This window comes from Branchiostoma lanceolatum, chromosome 8 (genome assembly GCF_035083965.1).
Source record: "Branchiostoma lanceolatum isolate klBraLanc5 chromosome 8, klBraLanc5.hap2, whole genome shotgun sequence".
NCBI classification, from domain to species: Eukaryota; Metazoa; Chordata; class Leptocardii; order Amphioxiformes; family Branchiostomatidae; genus Branchiostoma; species Branchiostoma lanceolatum.
The window spans coordinates 9,436,722-9,452,604 of NC_089729.1; the positions used below are offsets into that span (position 1 = coordinate 9,436,722).

General features: G+C 42.6%; 2 protein-coding genes across 3 annotated transcripts; one reads left to right on the forward strand and one right to left on the reverse strand.

The window, feature by feature from the left end:
* Nucleotides 1–68: 68 nt before the first annotated feature.
* On the forward strand, nucleotides 69–7,410 carry LOC136440236 (clusterin-associated protein 1-like). Of its 2 annotated transcripts, XM_066436142.1 has the most exons (12): nucleotides 69–188; nucleotides 764–875; nucleotides 1,169–1,253; nucleotides 1,884–2,063; nucleotides 2,366–2,461; nucleotides 2,897–3,114; nucleotides 3,435–3,492; nucleotides 4,002–4,085; nucleotides 4,434–4,466; nucleotides 5,162–5,348; nucleotides 5,895–5,962; nucleotides 6,804–7,410. In XM_066436142.1, exons 1-12 carry the CDS (start codon nucleotides 167–169, stop codon nucleotides 6,957–6,959), a joined length of 1,299 nt encoding a protein of 432 aa, XP_066292239.1. In that variant the 5' UTR covers nucleotides 69–166; the 3' UTR covers nucleotides 6,960–7,410. The 2 variants fall into 2 exon arrangements, with proteins under 2 accessions (XP_066292239.1, XP_066292240.1); XM_066436143.1 differs by lacking the exon at nucleotides 4,434–4,466.
* Nucleotides 7,052–15,769, reverse strand: LOC136440234 (kelch-like protein 26). Its single transcript, XM_066436140.1, has 6 exons — nucleotides 15,143–15,769; nucleotides 13,319–14,701; nucleotides 10,976–13,043; nucleotides 10,226–10,286; nucleotides 9,925–10,027; nucleotides 7,052–9,445 (listed from the first exon to the last, which is right to left on the reverse strand). Exons 1-3 carry the CDS (start codon nucleotides 15,340–15,342, stop codon nucleotides 12,821–12,823), a joined length of 1,806 nt encoding a protein of 601 aa, XP_066292237.1. The 5' UTR covers nucleotides 15,343–15,769; the 3' UTR covers nucleotides 7,052–9,445; nucleotides 9,925–10,027; nucleotides 10,226–10,286; nucleotides 10,976–12,820.
* Nucleotides 15,770–15,883: the final 114 nt, after the last annotated feature.

Sequence of the window (15,883 nt, forward strand, 5' to 3'; positions counted from 1 at the left end):
AGGATATGGAACATTTGCTCTGCAATCAAAGAAATGGTCCACGTTTTTGCTCACTAACGCCGCCTAGCGGCTAATGATAAGACTGCTATAGCTAGCCCTGAGTCTCATCTGCGCATGTGCAAAATTCCTGGCTCAAGAAAGCGGTGGCGGAGAAGAAGGCCTCAAAATGTCGTACCGAGATCTTCGAAGTAAGACTCTCGTTGTAGATTTTGACTTACGAAACTACTTCAAGTAATAAGATATCCTTCTTCTGTCACAAATTGTTTGCAAGCATTGTTGCTAAGAACGCCAATTTGATCGCAGGTGTCCACAAGTTGAAGTGGGGAGGGGGGCATGTCGATGCTAGAACGTTTACCGTTGCCATGATACAACCAAGGATATAAAACCTCCTTGATACAACTGAATGTGCTGCGAAGAAAGTTTTAGAGCTGATGTTGCCTGAATCATCCTGAAAAATCACCTTGTTGGTTTGATGTCCTTTACAGAACACACATATCCCTGTAAGTTTCATAAAAGTGTCAAGATTTTCCACAATCGTCGTCCATAGTCATCTCAGGTTGAAGCCTCTCAACCCAAGTTCAACTTCCTCAAGTCGAACATCGAACATTTATGATACATTTGCAAGGATTTTGATCAGAAATGATTATAGTCATAATCAGTGTCAGAGAAAAGTGACGATATATCCGTGTGTAATGTAAATTTGTTTTTTAATGTGTTATTCAGAAAATTAATATTTTTGCATCTTGTACTTTTTTCCTGCCAGACTTTACAGAGATGATGCGGGCCTTAGGCTACCCCCGGCTCATCTCCATGGAGAACTTTCGCACTCCAAACTTTCCACTTGTGGCAGAGGTGCTGATATGGCTCGTCAAAAGGTAAATGTAAATAAAGGTGAAGACAGGTACTTAATAAGCATAAAAAAAGAATATTATGGTATCATCTTCATCAGGATCAAGACTCTTTGCCTTTCTGCTATTTTTGTTATGTTTTTATTTCTATAGGCATTCATATTGAAATAGACATTACTGTTACATTAAATGAAACCATGCAAGACATGCATACAAGCAGAAGAGGTATGGCTTTCTCAAATGGGACTGTAGCAAGTGGATCATGCAAGGAATAAGAGGACAACGTCACACTAATTTTCTGTACCTGTTTGACATTACAGGTACGAGCCCAATGCTGACCTTCCCATGGATGTGGACTCAGAACAGGACAGAGTCATCTTTATCAAGTCTGTCGCACAGTTTATGGTAAGTGCTTACTAGTGATACCACACCGTCTACAGTACTAGTTAGTATCTCCTGTTAAAAGTATTGATATACATACATGTACTTTTGATTCATTCATTGCCGCTCTCTTGACTGTTTCCACACAAATTATTCTAATCTTTTATTTAAAAACAAAACGTCTAGTTATCTGTGTAGCACATTGGGACATTCCTGTCTTTCATTTAAACAATTAGACACCGAGACTGGATCTTAAGAAAGAGATTTTTTTAAGACCAGTGACTCTAGTTACGCCAAAAATAATTACTCAAGCAACTGGATAAAGTTTTGAAACAGTCAGACGTTTCAGACAGCATCCACTGTCTTTCGTCAGTGACTCTAGTTGTTTTAACTGCAAGATAACTAGTGTATACAATCCCCTGACAATTATAAGCATTATACCGTGACTAATATTAAATAAGCAGGTTCTATTTGATTGAAATTCAAGAACTATACTAGTTTAACTACAGAACTATGCTACATAGTTTAACTACAGAACTACACTAGTTCTAACTACAGAACTACACTAGTTCTAACTACAGAACTACACTAGTTCTAGCTACAGAACTACACTAGTTCTAGTTCTAACCACTACAAACCCCTGACCCCTTACAGGCTACTAAAGCACACATTAAGCTGAACACTAAGAAGCTGTACCAGGCGGATGGCTATGCTGTGAAGGAGCTGCTGAAGGTGACAGCCATGCTGTACAACGCTATGAAGACGAACACAGGACAGCAGGAGGAGGAACAGGAGGAGGAGACTACAGCAATGTCGTTTGACATCAGCTCAAGGGTATATGGTCATCTTTCACAAATTGCAGTCTGTAATTTTGAAAATATATTACTGATGAATCTGACAGATTTTGTTGGTTTAAGGTCAAGTCATTATTTATCTCAATGAGTGTGGATATCAGTGTCAACAAGTATGCAAATGCATTGCAACTATCACAATGATACATTGCATTTATGTTTATTCAAGACATAAAATGGATGGATATATAGGTTTCTTGTTGTCCTCCTTGACACTGGAAGGAAACATTAGGGTATATTATTGGATGCAAGCAAATATTTTAATTTACTTAACTTGAACTCCAGATAGCGGACCTGAAGGCTTCTCGACAGCTGGCGTCAGAAATCACAACAAAAGGAGCATCGCTGTATGACCTCCTGGGGAGAGAGGTGGAGCTCAGGGTAAGAAATTCTGATATCCTGTTCATCTTTGTCTGGCCTTTTAGCTTTCCCTGTCCAGACAGACATACATATGCAAGTATGTGCTATACTGCATCTTCATCAGTGTTGATTGTCCAGAGATTGAAACCACCCTTGCTCGCAGTGCGAGTTATGAGTATAACAAGATTTACTGAACACTACTGGCATCAAAGCTGTCTCTGAGTGATATGTTGTGTCTTAATACCTTACCGTACGCCATACAGAAGAAAAGGGAACTGCCTTTGATGTCCCAATCTTGACACACAAACCTCATACCTTATAGTACATTGTACATGAACTTTCATGCTCATACCTCGTAATTTGATTTAACTGTGCCTTATTGGTTGAAAAATGTGTGTCTGTCCAGGTCAGGAAATGGATTTGATATTAATTCTTCTATTTTTCATTGGCCTACAGGAGCAAAGATCTGTGGCTATCAACAAACCTCTGGAGATCAACGAGATCGAGAAGCACCTGAAGGTGAGCATCCGAGCTGTGGAACAGGAGATCAAGAAGACAGAACAGATGCTGAACAATGTGGCGTCAGACGAGGCAAACCTGGATGCCAAGATCTCCAAGAAGAAACTTGAACTGGAGAGGAACAGGAAAAGACTACAGACGTTGCAGTCTGTCAGGTGAGTGATGTCATTCATTCGTTATTAAGTTCAAAAATCTGTATCTTGCATCTCTTGTAGGGAAGGAGAGTGAAAACTAGGAGGGACTCAGTACTGTTGTGTCGGAAACATCTGTAAAGAAAAGTAGAGAATAGCAACATATGCCTTTGTCTAGGTTAAAAAATGGACAAGAAACAAAGGTGTGTAGACTTTTGCAATACTATACTTGACGCACAAATATTTTATAGTGTTCCCATTACTGAACTGATAAACAGCCGGGCTACATGTAAGTCTGAAAAAAGTAGGACACAGTTTATAGTTGATGTTGTTCTTTGCTACAGGCCAGCATTTATGGACGAGTATGAAAAACTGGAAGAAGACCTACAGAAACAATATGAGGTATTTGTGATACTCTGATTTTGGTTGTCACAAAAAATGTGGTCTATGTCTACTGTACATATCTCAAAATTTTGTTTTCAATGTTTTCTACTGTTTAGGTTAATTCAAAATGACATACATGTACATGTAATCTTCATCTGCTACTAAAAAAACTCACCAGATTTTATCAGTTGTTAGCTTCCAAATACTGTATGCTACCACTAGCACTACTACTACTAACTGTACTACCTTCCATAGAAACGCACTGAAGCCCACAGCAATGTGTCAGGAAAATAATCACCATCAGTTTAGAATTGTTTATAACTTGACAAGAAATGGCTAATGGGTCAGTGAAGTCATGCTTGTCTCGAGCATTGATGTTTCTGTCCTAGGGTGAAGAGATGCTGCTACAGTAACAATTAGCTCAGTGCTTAGATGAGTGACCCCCTACGGCTTTGCAGTGAGCGAGTTCTTTAAAAAAAATACAAGTAGCTCCTGATAGTAACTGATGTCTTCCCACCTGTTACCAGTCGTACCTGCAGAAGTTCCGTAACCTTGGTTACCTGGAGCAGCAGCTGGAGGAACACAACCGTACCGAGCAGGACAAGTTTGAGGTGATTTGGGCAACAACTTCCTGTCTAACTCCTCTTTAGAATCTATTACTATTAGATGGATAACACAGGATTCAGAATATGTGAAGAGATATGAATGTATAGACGACATGTTCATACTTACTTCAACCTTACTGGTATCTTTTTTAGCAGCTTGTTTCTTGCATTCTAACTTTTAACTTGCCTAATGACAGCAACAAACTCATGTTGTAGCTTGTCTGATACTCTGCTGTACATGTATATTTCTTGTGCTTCCTGTCTCTGTCATGCTATGATTGCTATCTTCTGCATTCCTCGTTCCTGTGTGATGTGTGTTGCTATTAACTTGCTTGACCCCTTGTGACTCCTAAGCTGAACTGGGGAGGGGAGCAGGACCAGCTAAAGGTCAGTGAGGACCAGGTGGTGCTCACGAGTAGCAGGGCATTAGCTCCCCCTGCTGATATAAGTAGGAACTGTTTAGTGCTAGACTGTAGACCTGGTAGAACAGTTGGTTGCACAGTTTTGTACATCTCTTTATCTTTGTGGGGATTTAATTTTGCCATTGGTACTGTAGCATGAAACACATATTCGCGGTGTCATGATTTTGCAATGCAGAGGCGAAAACTGTACAAATGGAGTCACGGCATATACATGTATTTCAAGACTCACAGTATTTGTTATTGCTTTCAACTTGTAATTGTAATTATTATTTTTCTCCCTGGGTGAAGCTAGCACCCCAGCTTATTCAGCAGGGGTAGAAAAATCTAGATGTAGTTAATTTATTGGATGATTGGTTGGGGGTTATGTTAGCCCATTTTCACCGAGTACTTATTGCATGTCAGTATTGTTTACCACTCTCTGGAGACAGATGTGTCTGCTTGTTTTATATATTCTAGTAACAAGAACTGTTATTCTGGTGCGTGAATTAAGATTAGACATCCGGGTAATAAGATACATATTAAAGCAGATACTCAAGCATCTATTAATCTGGTGCTACAGTGAAAAGCAATACAGCATAAGAGAGACAAACTGTTAGAGAATTGGAAGGGGCTGAAAACTGCAAATGTGTGTGTAACAACATATCAATGTTTGCCACAAAGGAGACAGAAAACTCCCTGAAGAGGATGCAGACACTGCTGAAGACAGAGACAGACAAGATAAACCTGAACGACGATGAGTTTGAGGATGTGATGGTGGATGAGGAGGAGGATGATGATGAGGATGACAGTGAGGATGATGAGATCATGACGGCCGGACAAATGAAGCCACAGAGAGGGGGGAAAGCTGGTAAGCTGTTTGATACGATATAGTCAGGAGCTGCCTCTGTGTATGTAAAGATGGTGTGTTTTGCCAAAGGGCTGTCATCTGGACTTGGATATTTTATTAAGTCCAGTAGCTAACATACATGTACGTCATCATTCTGACTGATTCATAAAGATCCAGAAGGCAGGAATACTTAAATGTCGTTCTTCTCTATTTGACAGTTTCAAAGTTTAAACATTGTCATAACCAGTTTGTGTGATTGGGATAATTTGAAGCTATAATCCAACACAAAAATTGACTTTCAGTTTGTAGGTACTGCTAGTAGCTTACTAAGTCTCTTGCTATTGCTTCACGTACATTTACATCTATACTGTTGATGCTGTTGTCAACAATGCTTAGGTAGGAAGCAGACATCACGAAGTCCATGTTCTTAGACCCAGCATTGCTTGATATTCTTTCCTTGAGGATGTAGTTTGAGGAATTCCTGAGGACTACCTGAATATCACTTAAAACCAATTTGTTCCTGAAGGTTCAGTCACTAATGTGTATTGCCCATGTTGTTATTTGTAGATGCACAACAGCAACTTCAACAACAGCAGCGAGTGTTTGGCAGCATGACAGGACCAGACAGTGATGATGTAAGTATATTATACAACATCTATATGTCAGGTTAGAGATTGCCATCTGGCAGAACCAACGATTCTACCGTTAGAGAATGCAAGCAGAGCCTCTGTCAACAGAGACTCTGATCAGAATTTACAGTGTATGCTGGTAGAAGTGCTGATTGTACTGGTAAAATCACTGATGGTACTGGCAGAGATCCTGATTGCGATCTCTGTTGAACTAGACTGATCGCGATCTCTCCCGGTAGAATTGCCAATCCTCCCAGGTTGCATTCTCTACCCTGACATACATGTGTACAACATAATATCAGAGAAATATATGAACTAGTCTGAAAGCTAGTCATAAGGATAGCTCTGGACCATGTCTTTTTGTCGTGAATAAGTTCCTTTTCTTGAAGGAAATGCCACTAACAACATTGGACTGGATGTGTAAGGAAATGTGTGTATGTAAAATGTTAACTGGAGAAGATTGTTCTTGTAATACGACATACCGTACTGCTGTCCCCAGGATTGACAACATTTGACTGTGATGTACATGTTGTGTAATGTTATTATGCTGTCTCTAAGATTGTTAACATTTGACTGTGATGTACATGTTGTGTAATGTTATTTTGCTGTCTCTAAGATTGTTAACATTTGACTGTGATGTACATGTTGTGTAATGTTATTTTGCTGTCTCTAAGATTGTTAACATTTGACTGTGATGTACATGTTGTGTAATGTTATTTTGCTGTCTCTAAGATTGTTAACATTTGACTGTGATGTACATGTTGTATAATGTTATTTTGCTGTCTCTAAGATTGTTAACATTTGACTGTGATGTACATGTTGTATAATGTTATTTTGCTGTCCCCAGGATGACAGTGAGACTCTGTCCTCGGGTGACAGTGAGATCGATGTTGATGATGACGATCTGGATGATGACCAGAGCGGAGACAGCGAGGAGATGGAGATCTCTGCCAATCCCAGGCGAGATCGTAACAACCTGAACGACAGTGACAATGACTTCTAACGTCCATGTAAACTAAGTCAGATGTATCATATCTATCCAGAGTTATAAGGATCTGTTAGAGGTTAAGATGAGAGATCATGCATGAACCTGTCTTTACATTCCAGCATACTGTAGGTCCTTTTATTTGTAAATTGCTGCATAATAGAATAACCTTGTATATAGACATCTGTCATTGTAGTTGTACATTCTGTGCCTTCCATTTCAATTTTCAGGATACCGTAATTATACATAAAACGAGTCCATACATTACTTCTCAGTCAGTATATACAGAAACATATTGATACAAGCACTATTTACCTGTATAACCTTTGAAAATTTGATGGTCTGTTCCCTGTTCTAATGTAAGATATATTGGGCTAACACCAGTGGATTTTTTCCTCATATTACACTCACTATTTTTCCTCATATCACACAGTCATTGACATTAAAGAAACATTCTATAAAACGGCAATCTTGGTATGTTAATGATCTTTAGTCCTACATTTCCCCAACATATATGTCAGATGTCATTTTGATATTTCACAAGACAAAGTATGAATGGCAATTTTCTAATTGATGAATTACATTGTAAGTTTTCATGCTATATATGTATATAGAGTTCTCTTTCACCATACATAAGTATCAACTTTACACTAATATACTAATATACATGTATCTTTCCAGCAAAGTACATGTATCTCAATCCATTTTAGCTCATCAAAAACTGGCCATGAAGACTGCAACCCTTACCAGTACCATACATGTCAGTCCTAGCAAGTATATTGATAGACTGAATAAAGAAAAAATGTTTACTACACATTCTTACATCATTCCTAATCTGTTAACAGAGCATGAAATACTGAAAGTCTATTTTGAATTTAATAACTCAGATGTCAGATCCAACATTTTATGTCCCTTGCCAGTGGCTGACCAAACAAGACTAGAGTTCAGCCTCAGCTGAGTGATAATAGCCAGAATGTAAAACTCTAGACCCTCTGGTTTAGAAGCAGTCAATAACAACTGAACCATGCCTACTACAGTCTACACAAGCAGCTCCTCAAAAAGCTCACGCTTTGTGTATTTAGGAGCACATGTCTTGATCTTGGACATGTTTGCCAATTTTTGCTCAATGTCGTCTGCACGGCTATGCTGCCGCTCACTGTACATGTTCTTTGCCATCCAGTACGCCTCCCAGGCCTTTTCATCATTATTCAGAACCATGTGAATGTCACCAAGAAGGTCGAACATTTTGGCGACTTTGATGTGCTCATAGCCATATCTCTTTTTAGTAATATGGCAGGCACGTTTTGCACGTCTCAGTGCCTCTTTTGGGTCGTTCTTTGAGAGCCAGATTCTGGCCTGGATGCAGAGAACATGTGCCCTGTGGTGATGGTCTTCACCATGCCTCTCTCTCAGAATGCTGTCTGCTTTAGAACAATCTGCCAACGCATCATTGAATACAGCTCTTTGTTCTGAGACATTGCCATCAACTGTGGACATTGCCTTGTAGAAGGCAGCATACATCAGGTACTGTGGGTATCTAAACCCATCCTCCCTCATGTCATCCTCTAAGGCTTTGGTACAGTACTGGTATGCATCACCAAACTTGCCAAGCTTTTCACATGACCTAGCCATTTCAAAGTACATCCTACACCTAAGATAGGGCCGCTTTGGTTTCAGATTTTGTACTGCCTCAGAGTCGAGGCAACTCTTCATCAAATCATGGGCTGCTTGGTACTCCCCCATGTCAATTTTGCACCTAGCCAAGAACATGCGGCTGATCTGGTAGGGAAGTGACTCATCAACTGAAGGGGACGTCTCATGGACGTCAAGGGCCATTTCCAAATACTTTTCAGCTTCAGTATAGTTGCTAAGCTTTCGGTAGGTTTCTCCAATTTCCCTCAACATTCTCTTTCTCTTGTTTCCTAGGGCATCTTTGCAGTGCTCAAGGCACTTTTCGCAAAGGTTCTTAAGTCTGTCTTCCCAACCAGTCCAGCGGAATTTGCCAAAAGCGTGCAGACACATAGTTAGGAAATCTGCATTTAGGCTGCTGTTCAGGTTGTTTTCCTCAACAAGTGAAAACCACCTGTCCAGATGAGGCAGCAACTGTTGCTGAAGATGCCATCCCTTATCATCTTCAACACAAAAGACGTTACTGTAAAGCTCAGCAAGATGTAAGATACCTTCTTTCCTTGCGATCTCTTGACATCTAGTACTGCCCAAAATATCTTTCACCAGCTTGTTACATTTCTTGGGAATGTTGAAACTTTTGTTCTGGTGACGAGGCTCAAACGGATCAAACTCTAAGTCAAAGCTGTCTATGATTTCAGAGCGGTAGCTATCTTGTGGGCTTGGTACTTTGTTTCGGGCAAACTCTACAATCATAAGCAAAAAGCGCACTGGAATGTCCTTCGTACTGCAAAGTGCTACCAGCGCCCGGGTCTTACTGGTAACGTAGTCATCTTGATGTGTACCTTTCGGTGATGTTGGTCGACTTGAGTCAGAACCTAACAGTTAAAGAAGTCAAACATATTGTTATTGACATAATTACACTTCATTTGTAACTTCAGAGACTACTGGTATCCAAAAGCTAACAGACAACATATTTCTAGTGGTTTCACTTCTGGCGACAATGATATCATCAGGTTTATCACCAGTCTGCACATTAATTAGCCTGGTATCCAAACCTATTATATCTCCCGAGTCTCTGCGGGAGCTATAATAGTTTTGAATACCAGGCTACACATTTATGTCTAAATCAATGCAGGCCATTGTAACCTGTAGCTTGTTTTCAATCAACATTTCTTGACATCTAGCAACTACGACATATATCTTAACCAAACAACAAATGAAAATACAGTACTCTTTTATTCGAGCAGTTGATACAAATACTGGACTTTGAGGTAGTGAGAAAAGCTGAGAAGGGCTATCAGATTTCTTATTGTTGATGATTTGTCAAGAATATGTGTCATAGGAGCGAACCTACCCGAGTCAGAGTGGACCTGTGGATAGCTGGTGTCATTCTTCTTCATAACATTTTGGTTGCCAACCATCATCGGCGCGTTCACATGTTGAGCATTGATGACCACCTGAAGAACAGAAAGACAGAAATGCAACGATTGGTCTTTCAAGCAGTAGATACTACTTTATGCTGCCTTATTCGAAGCGTACTTGTAACACTAACATAGTTTGCCAATGAAGCTCAAAGTTGGCACGGATATGTGAAATTTGATTAAGCTCAACTTGCCCAGCCGATTTACACAAAATTAACAGGATTTATACCATACCTGTTGAAATGATAATGACATGTCTGCAGGACGTGCTTGTTCTGGGACCGGTTGGTTCATCCTGGTGACAGAGGTGAAGGATTTCTCAATACGTGTACTTGCATTAGTAAAAGACCGCATTATCATTAAATTCTGAAAGTATATTTTCAGAGAAAACCATTTGTTCCAAACTTGATATGTAACACGTTAAATTTCTAATCGATGAAGTCGACGCGAAATATTTCAGCACAGTATCAGATGGCATGTTTGTTTGACCAAGTGTGACGTCCAACCCATTGTTGAAGCCGACATATTTCTGGGATCTGAGCCAAAGTAAAGTCTAGTTGGCAAATAGCCATATATCATCTCCGAAAACTCAAAGGTCACGACTCTTTAAAAGACTGAGCAAGTCATCGATTCTTTTGTGTGTGGGACAGAGAAGTAAATATTTTGTTACTGTTATGGTCTACCACAACAATACTTTCAGCCGAGGAATAAGGCTTTAAGGAAAATGCACAGTTGCACGCTGGACAACTGAAAGCATTGATTTCACACGATTGCAAATGAAAAGAATAACAACAAGTTTTTAAAGGTCCAAAATCAGTGTAGACAAACCAAATTCCCCCGACGATCTATTCTAAATGGACAAAAAATATCATAAAACGTACAAATTCATAGCGAATATGCTATCATCGTTTTGTTTAGCGGCTGTAGCCACCACAACCGTTTAACTCTACCCTTTAACAGCGAGCAGCAGGTATTTAAACATACCTGTCTGGCGCAGTGAACGCCGCCATATCAGAAGGGAACTGTTTTGGTCGGTTCCCGCTAGTCGTCGGTAGAAATTCGATGGGAGGCGAGTTCACGGCTGTCAGAAGCTTCTGGGGCCAAAGAAGAAAGCCATGGGGATACTCTGGGAAGCATTCCGGTGACGCTGATCGGCGAATATGCCCTGGCCGCTCTGCGTCCTGGGTCTGACGTTTTCCCCAACTGGGGTTTGTTTTTGTTGAGGATCGTTCTATGTGTTGAGTCACTGATCAAACGTCAAATTTTATATCTCTGTATTGCAAAGCACCCGAAGTCAAAATATCACGTTATCGCCTTAACCGTTCTGAATCTGAAAGCCTCCAAATTGCCAGTTTTTATTCAACAACTTCCTGCAGTATAAGGTTGGATTTTAGAAGTCATCATCACCCCGCTTAAAGTCAAATGGTGCAGACCGTAATAGAGATCGACCTCATGCGTATGACTCGCGTCAGAAAATTCCCCGTCGAAATAAAGTAGACTTTGGTCAACTGTGTCACAGCACACAATAGCAGGTTGGGTGCACAAATCGGTTCTCATAAACATTGGCTCAATTTTTTTGCTGTGCTAATCATAACTATTCAAGATCAATAGTTATTGACAAGGTACAGACGATTAAGTCACTTTAAACAACTACGTACACAACGATTGTCGAATGTACAAGTGAGTCCCCACGCACTTATAAAATGACATGCAGATTTTTTGTGATGCTGAACTGTAAAGCATAGAAAATACACAATCAAGCGTGTTGTTGGTTTTGAGCTAAGTGACATGTTTTGACATGTCATGGACATGGTGGCTCGTGAACTGGCGCTGTGCCAAGTTGGTGAACTAGCGACCTACATTTGTTTGTTAAACCAGTTTTGGACAAATATACATTGCACATGAATGTGTCCATACTGCGTATCGTAAGTGACATGGCCTGAATAAATATCAATCAACGTCACGACTCACGGAAACAGAACTTCCAAACGGTTAAGCAATCTGTATTTTTATAGTCAATTCTATCGATTCGTGATCGTTCCCAATGGCGTAAGAGATAGTTATGACAGCCGTGACGTTACATTGATTAACAAACTTATCGCTTTACTTGGTATTTCATGAGCATTTGTACACAGTGTCTCATTCGTACACTACGTTACGTTATTTCTGGTATTCACCTCCGCTAACCATCTAACACCCTCGTGTTACGACATATAGTGAAGTAACGATACGCCTTTATCGTCAAAATCTTGGGCTGAATGGCTGATACATAGATTACAGGTGTTAAGTCACTTCTGTGGTAAATGATTAGATTGTACTGTGTGCATTTAACAACATGCTTCGACATCGGAGGCACATGTATAAAAGAGTGTGACAACATTGTGGGATGTCACTTCTACGTTGTACAATGCCAATTAGCAATGAAAAATCTGTTTCAATAGAAATAAGTTACATGTAAAATGTTTTTGTCGGACTAGCGTCCCCAGTGCCGGTTCCCTGTGCGGGCGGATCTTCAGCACTCCGCAGGCTGGCCCGGCCACCCCCACCGTCAGCACGGTGTCATTGCGGGATGTCACTTCTACTTTGTATAATGCCAATGAAAAAGCTGTTTTGATAGATATAAGTCACACGTAGAGCTGTATAATGTACATGTCAGACTAGAGTCTCCAGTGGTTCCCTGTGCGGTCGGATCTTCAGCACTCCGCAGGCCGGCCCGGCTACTCCCACCGTCAGCACGGTGTCATTGCGGGATGTCACTTCTACTTTGTATAATGCCAATGAAAAAGCTGTTTTAATATAAGTCACACGTAGAGCTGTATAATGTACATGTCAGACTAGAGTCTCCAGCGGTTCCCTGTGCGGTCGGATCTTCAGCACTCCGCAGGCCGGCCCGGCTACTCCCACCGTCAGCACGGTGTCCTGGCGGAACCACCTGTTCGTGTTCGGGTCCAGACACCACACGTCCGTCAGCGCGCCGTTCCGACGGTTCTTCCCGCCAACCAGCCAGATCCTGTCCTGCAGGACCGTGCAACCCGCTAAGTGGCGCGGAAATCTGGCGGAGAGAGAAATTCAACACACATTGTGTTGATGATCAACACGCAATGAAGGATGGATTTTAAAGACCGCAAAACCGAAAACTGATCGCCAAAAGACAAAGTTGGGTTAGAGATAACGTTGCTGCTAACGATGCAGCGTGACATGGCTATGTGCAATAATCTAGAAAACAAACGCCAATAAGCCAACGTTGCTTGAACTTGACTTGACGATCAATTACACAGTCACAAAAAGGAAAGTAAAAGGGGAAGCTTTCCTAATCTTCTTTTCTACCTCATCCAGGCTACGGCGGACCACTGGTCGGTGGCCGGCGTGTAGCACTCCGAAGACAGAAGCTCCCGGGCTCCGTTGCAGCCACCGACTGAGTACAGCTTCCCACAGCACGCCACGGACGAGTGTCCCCAGCGCTTCTTGCGCATGCTCTGCACATCCTGCCAATAGTCGCCCTCTGGCAAGTACTTCAGTACGTCCTTCCTGGTCTGGTCGCGATGCGATCCCGCCATGCCGCCTGTGAAGTAGATGTGTCCGTTCAGGACGGCTCCTCCGGCGGCCTGAACCTGCGCGCCTATACTGGCCTTTAGTTCCCACTTGTCCTTGTGTGGAGTGTATCTCTCTATGGGAAACATGCGACCACGCATCTCATAACCCGAGCCGATGGCCCAGACGCACCCGTCCAGAGCTAAGAGGACGAACCCTGTCCGACCCTGTTTCATGGAGGGAAGTCTGGTCCAGCGGTTGAACCTGGGATCGTAGCGGTGAAAGTCGGCGCTCGGTGGGCCGCCGTCGAAACAACCACCGGCCACGTAGAAAAAGTTGTCGAGGACCGCGGCGGCGTGGCCTGTGACATTGCCGGACATGTCTGCTAGCAGCCCGGGGGAGTCCTGCCCGGGCTGGAGGTACAGGAGGTTGTCGCTGTACTGAGCGTGGTCGGGAACGTCGTAGTCGCCGCCTGCCACCACCACCACCTCGGCACCGCCGCGAACCTGCGTCCGCTCGTTCTCGTAGTCGTGCACGCGGTGGTGGTCGATGCCGGCCCGGTAGTCCATGGCGTGGAGGAGTATGGCTTCACAGTCCCGGTCTTTCTTCATGAAGTCCACGTTGGAAACCTCGTGTTTCAGCCGGTACCGGTTCATCAGCGGGAAGCGCACATTGCGCATGACCTTCCCGACGTGCTTCAAGCGCGAACCTGAGTCGGCCTCGACCCAACGCTTGGCGGATCGGAAAATTTCAATTTCCGAGTCGGTGTCCAGATTATCACTCGCCAGAACAGCACATATCTGTCTAACGTTAAGCTTCAAAAAGCCTTCAGTAGGCGACACGTCTTTGAAGTTTTCTATGACATAATTTCGGGCCGTCTCTTCCAGACATCCCAGCTTGTACTCGATGGCGATGTTCAACACTTCCACGCATCTGTTCGTATCTATCTGTTGTCGCAGGAACCGTATACACAGATATTCCATCCCGGTTACCCCGAGTTTCCGGCTGGCTTGGAGCAGTTCCCGTATGTTGTCCATGCCGACGCTGAGCTGCCCAGTGTAGGAGAAGTGAACTACGGCACTCACTGCCGCCGCCGTGACGTCATCGAGACGGAAACAGGGCTTGAAACTGGAGTCGCCGCTGGCCATAGTGCTGAACTGGCGATCCCGGAAGTACTCGCTGTAAGAAACGGATGCAGCATTGCGTACATTTAGTGTTGAGGAAAAAGTAACACAGAATTTCGAATTCCATACGACACTTACCACAGCAACGCAACGAACGTTACAATATAGTTACTAGTTACAGGTAATCTATACTGGAGGTATCGGGTCATTTTCTCGCCAAGACAATTCGCCGTCAGACGATTCGCAGTCACCGTCAGGATTTGCTTCGCGGTCAAATGCATAATTGGTCTATAGTCCAAGTCACTACAAATCACTGTTTGAAGCTAAACTTCATTTGTCAGGGTTACGGTTATGGTCCTCTTGACGGCGAAACGTCTAGAAACCATTCTGGAGGCTGACATCGTAAATACAGCGTGAACTTACAAGCGTTAGTCCTTACATCACGCTTTCTTACATTTGGCACGCTGAAGTTCGGGTCAACTGATATGTTACACACCTGCACTGACCAAGAGAAAATCTGCTGGCCGGTAAACTCTCCTTTTCGGCCAACAGCACCACGTCCCCCGGTAGAGGCGAGGATAGACTAGACTCCCGCGGTTGGTGCCGCTCGAAGTCGGTGTAAGTCAACACCTGGCGCTCGGGCACAGGGGTCGCCCGGTCCAGCAGCGCAACTGCGTTGTCGCCGTCGATCACCATGATGACTTTGCTTGGACAGTCGAGAATTGTTCTCGAAACCTGCGCCTGGCTGTGTTGTTTTAAAAGAGTTCTGTTTCTACATAGCAACGGTTAGCGGTGACGTATTCTGTAATTGTTGCACATGTTCTGGAACAGCCTATCACTGCGCAGAAGGTTTGGAAGGGCTGCCAAATATGGTCACCACACGAAGTGATATTCTGACGTGGGAAACCTAACGTTACATGACATCACATCACAATGCTACTTGTAACAATGAGAGACCAAATTTCTGAGAGCACGGGATAATCGGCCGCCACTTAGAGACGTAACGTTTACTGTCATCATTATGGTAGCCAAACTTACCGCGGTTTGATATCATTATTACCGTAAGTAGACCAACTTTTCTCCACGTAATGTCCGGCAAAGGGTATCACTAAATCTCCATTTTTTGTGGCACAAGTTGACCCTTTGGTTTCATCCTGGCGATCACATCAAATAAATAAGCACTGGAACATTCACACTTCTGTTATTTCAGACAATAACACAACAACATCACAAAACA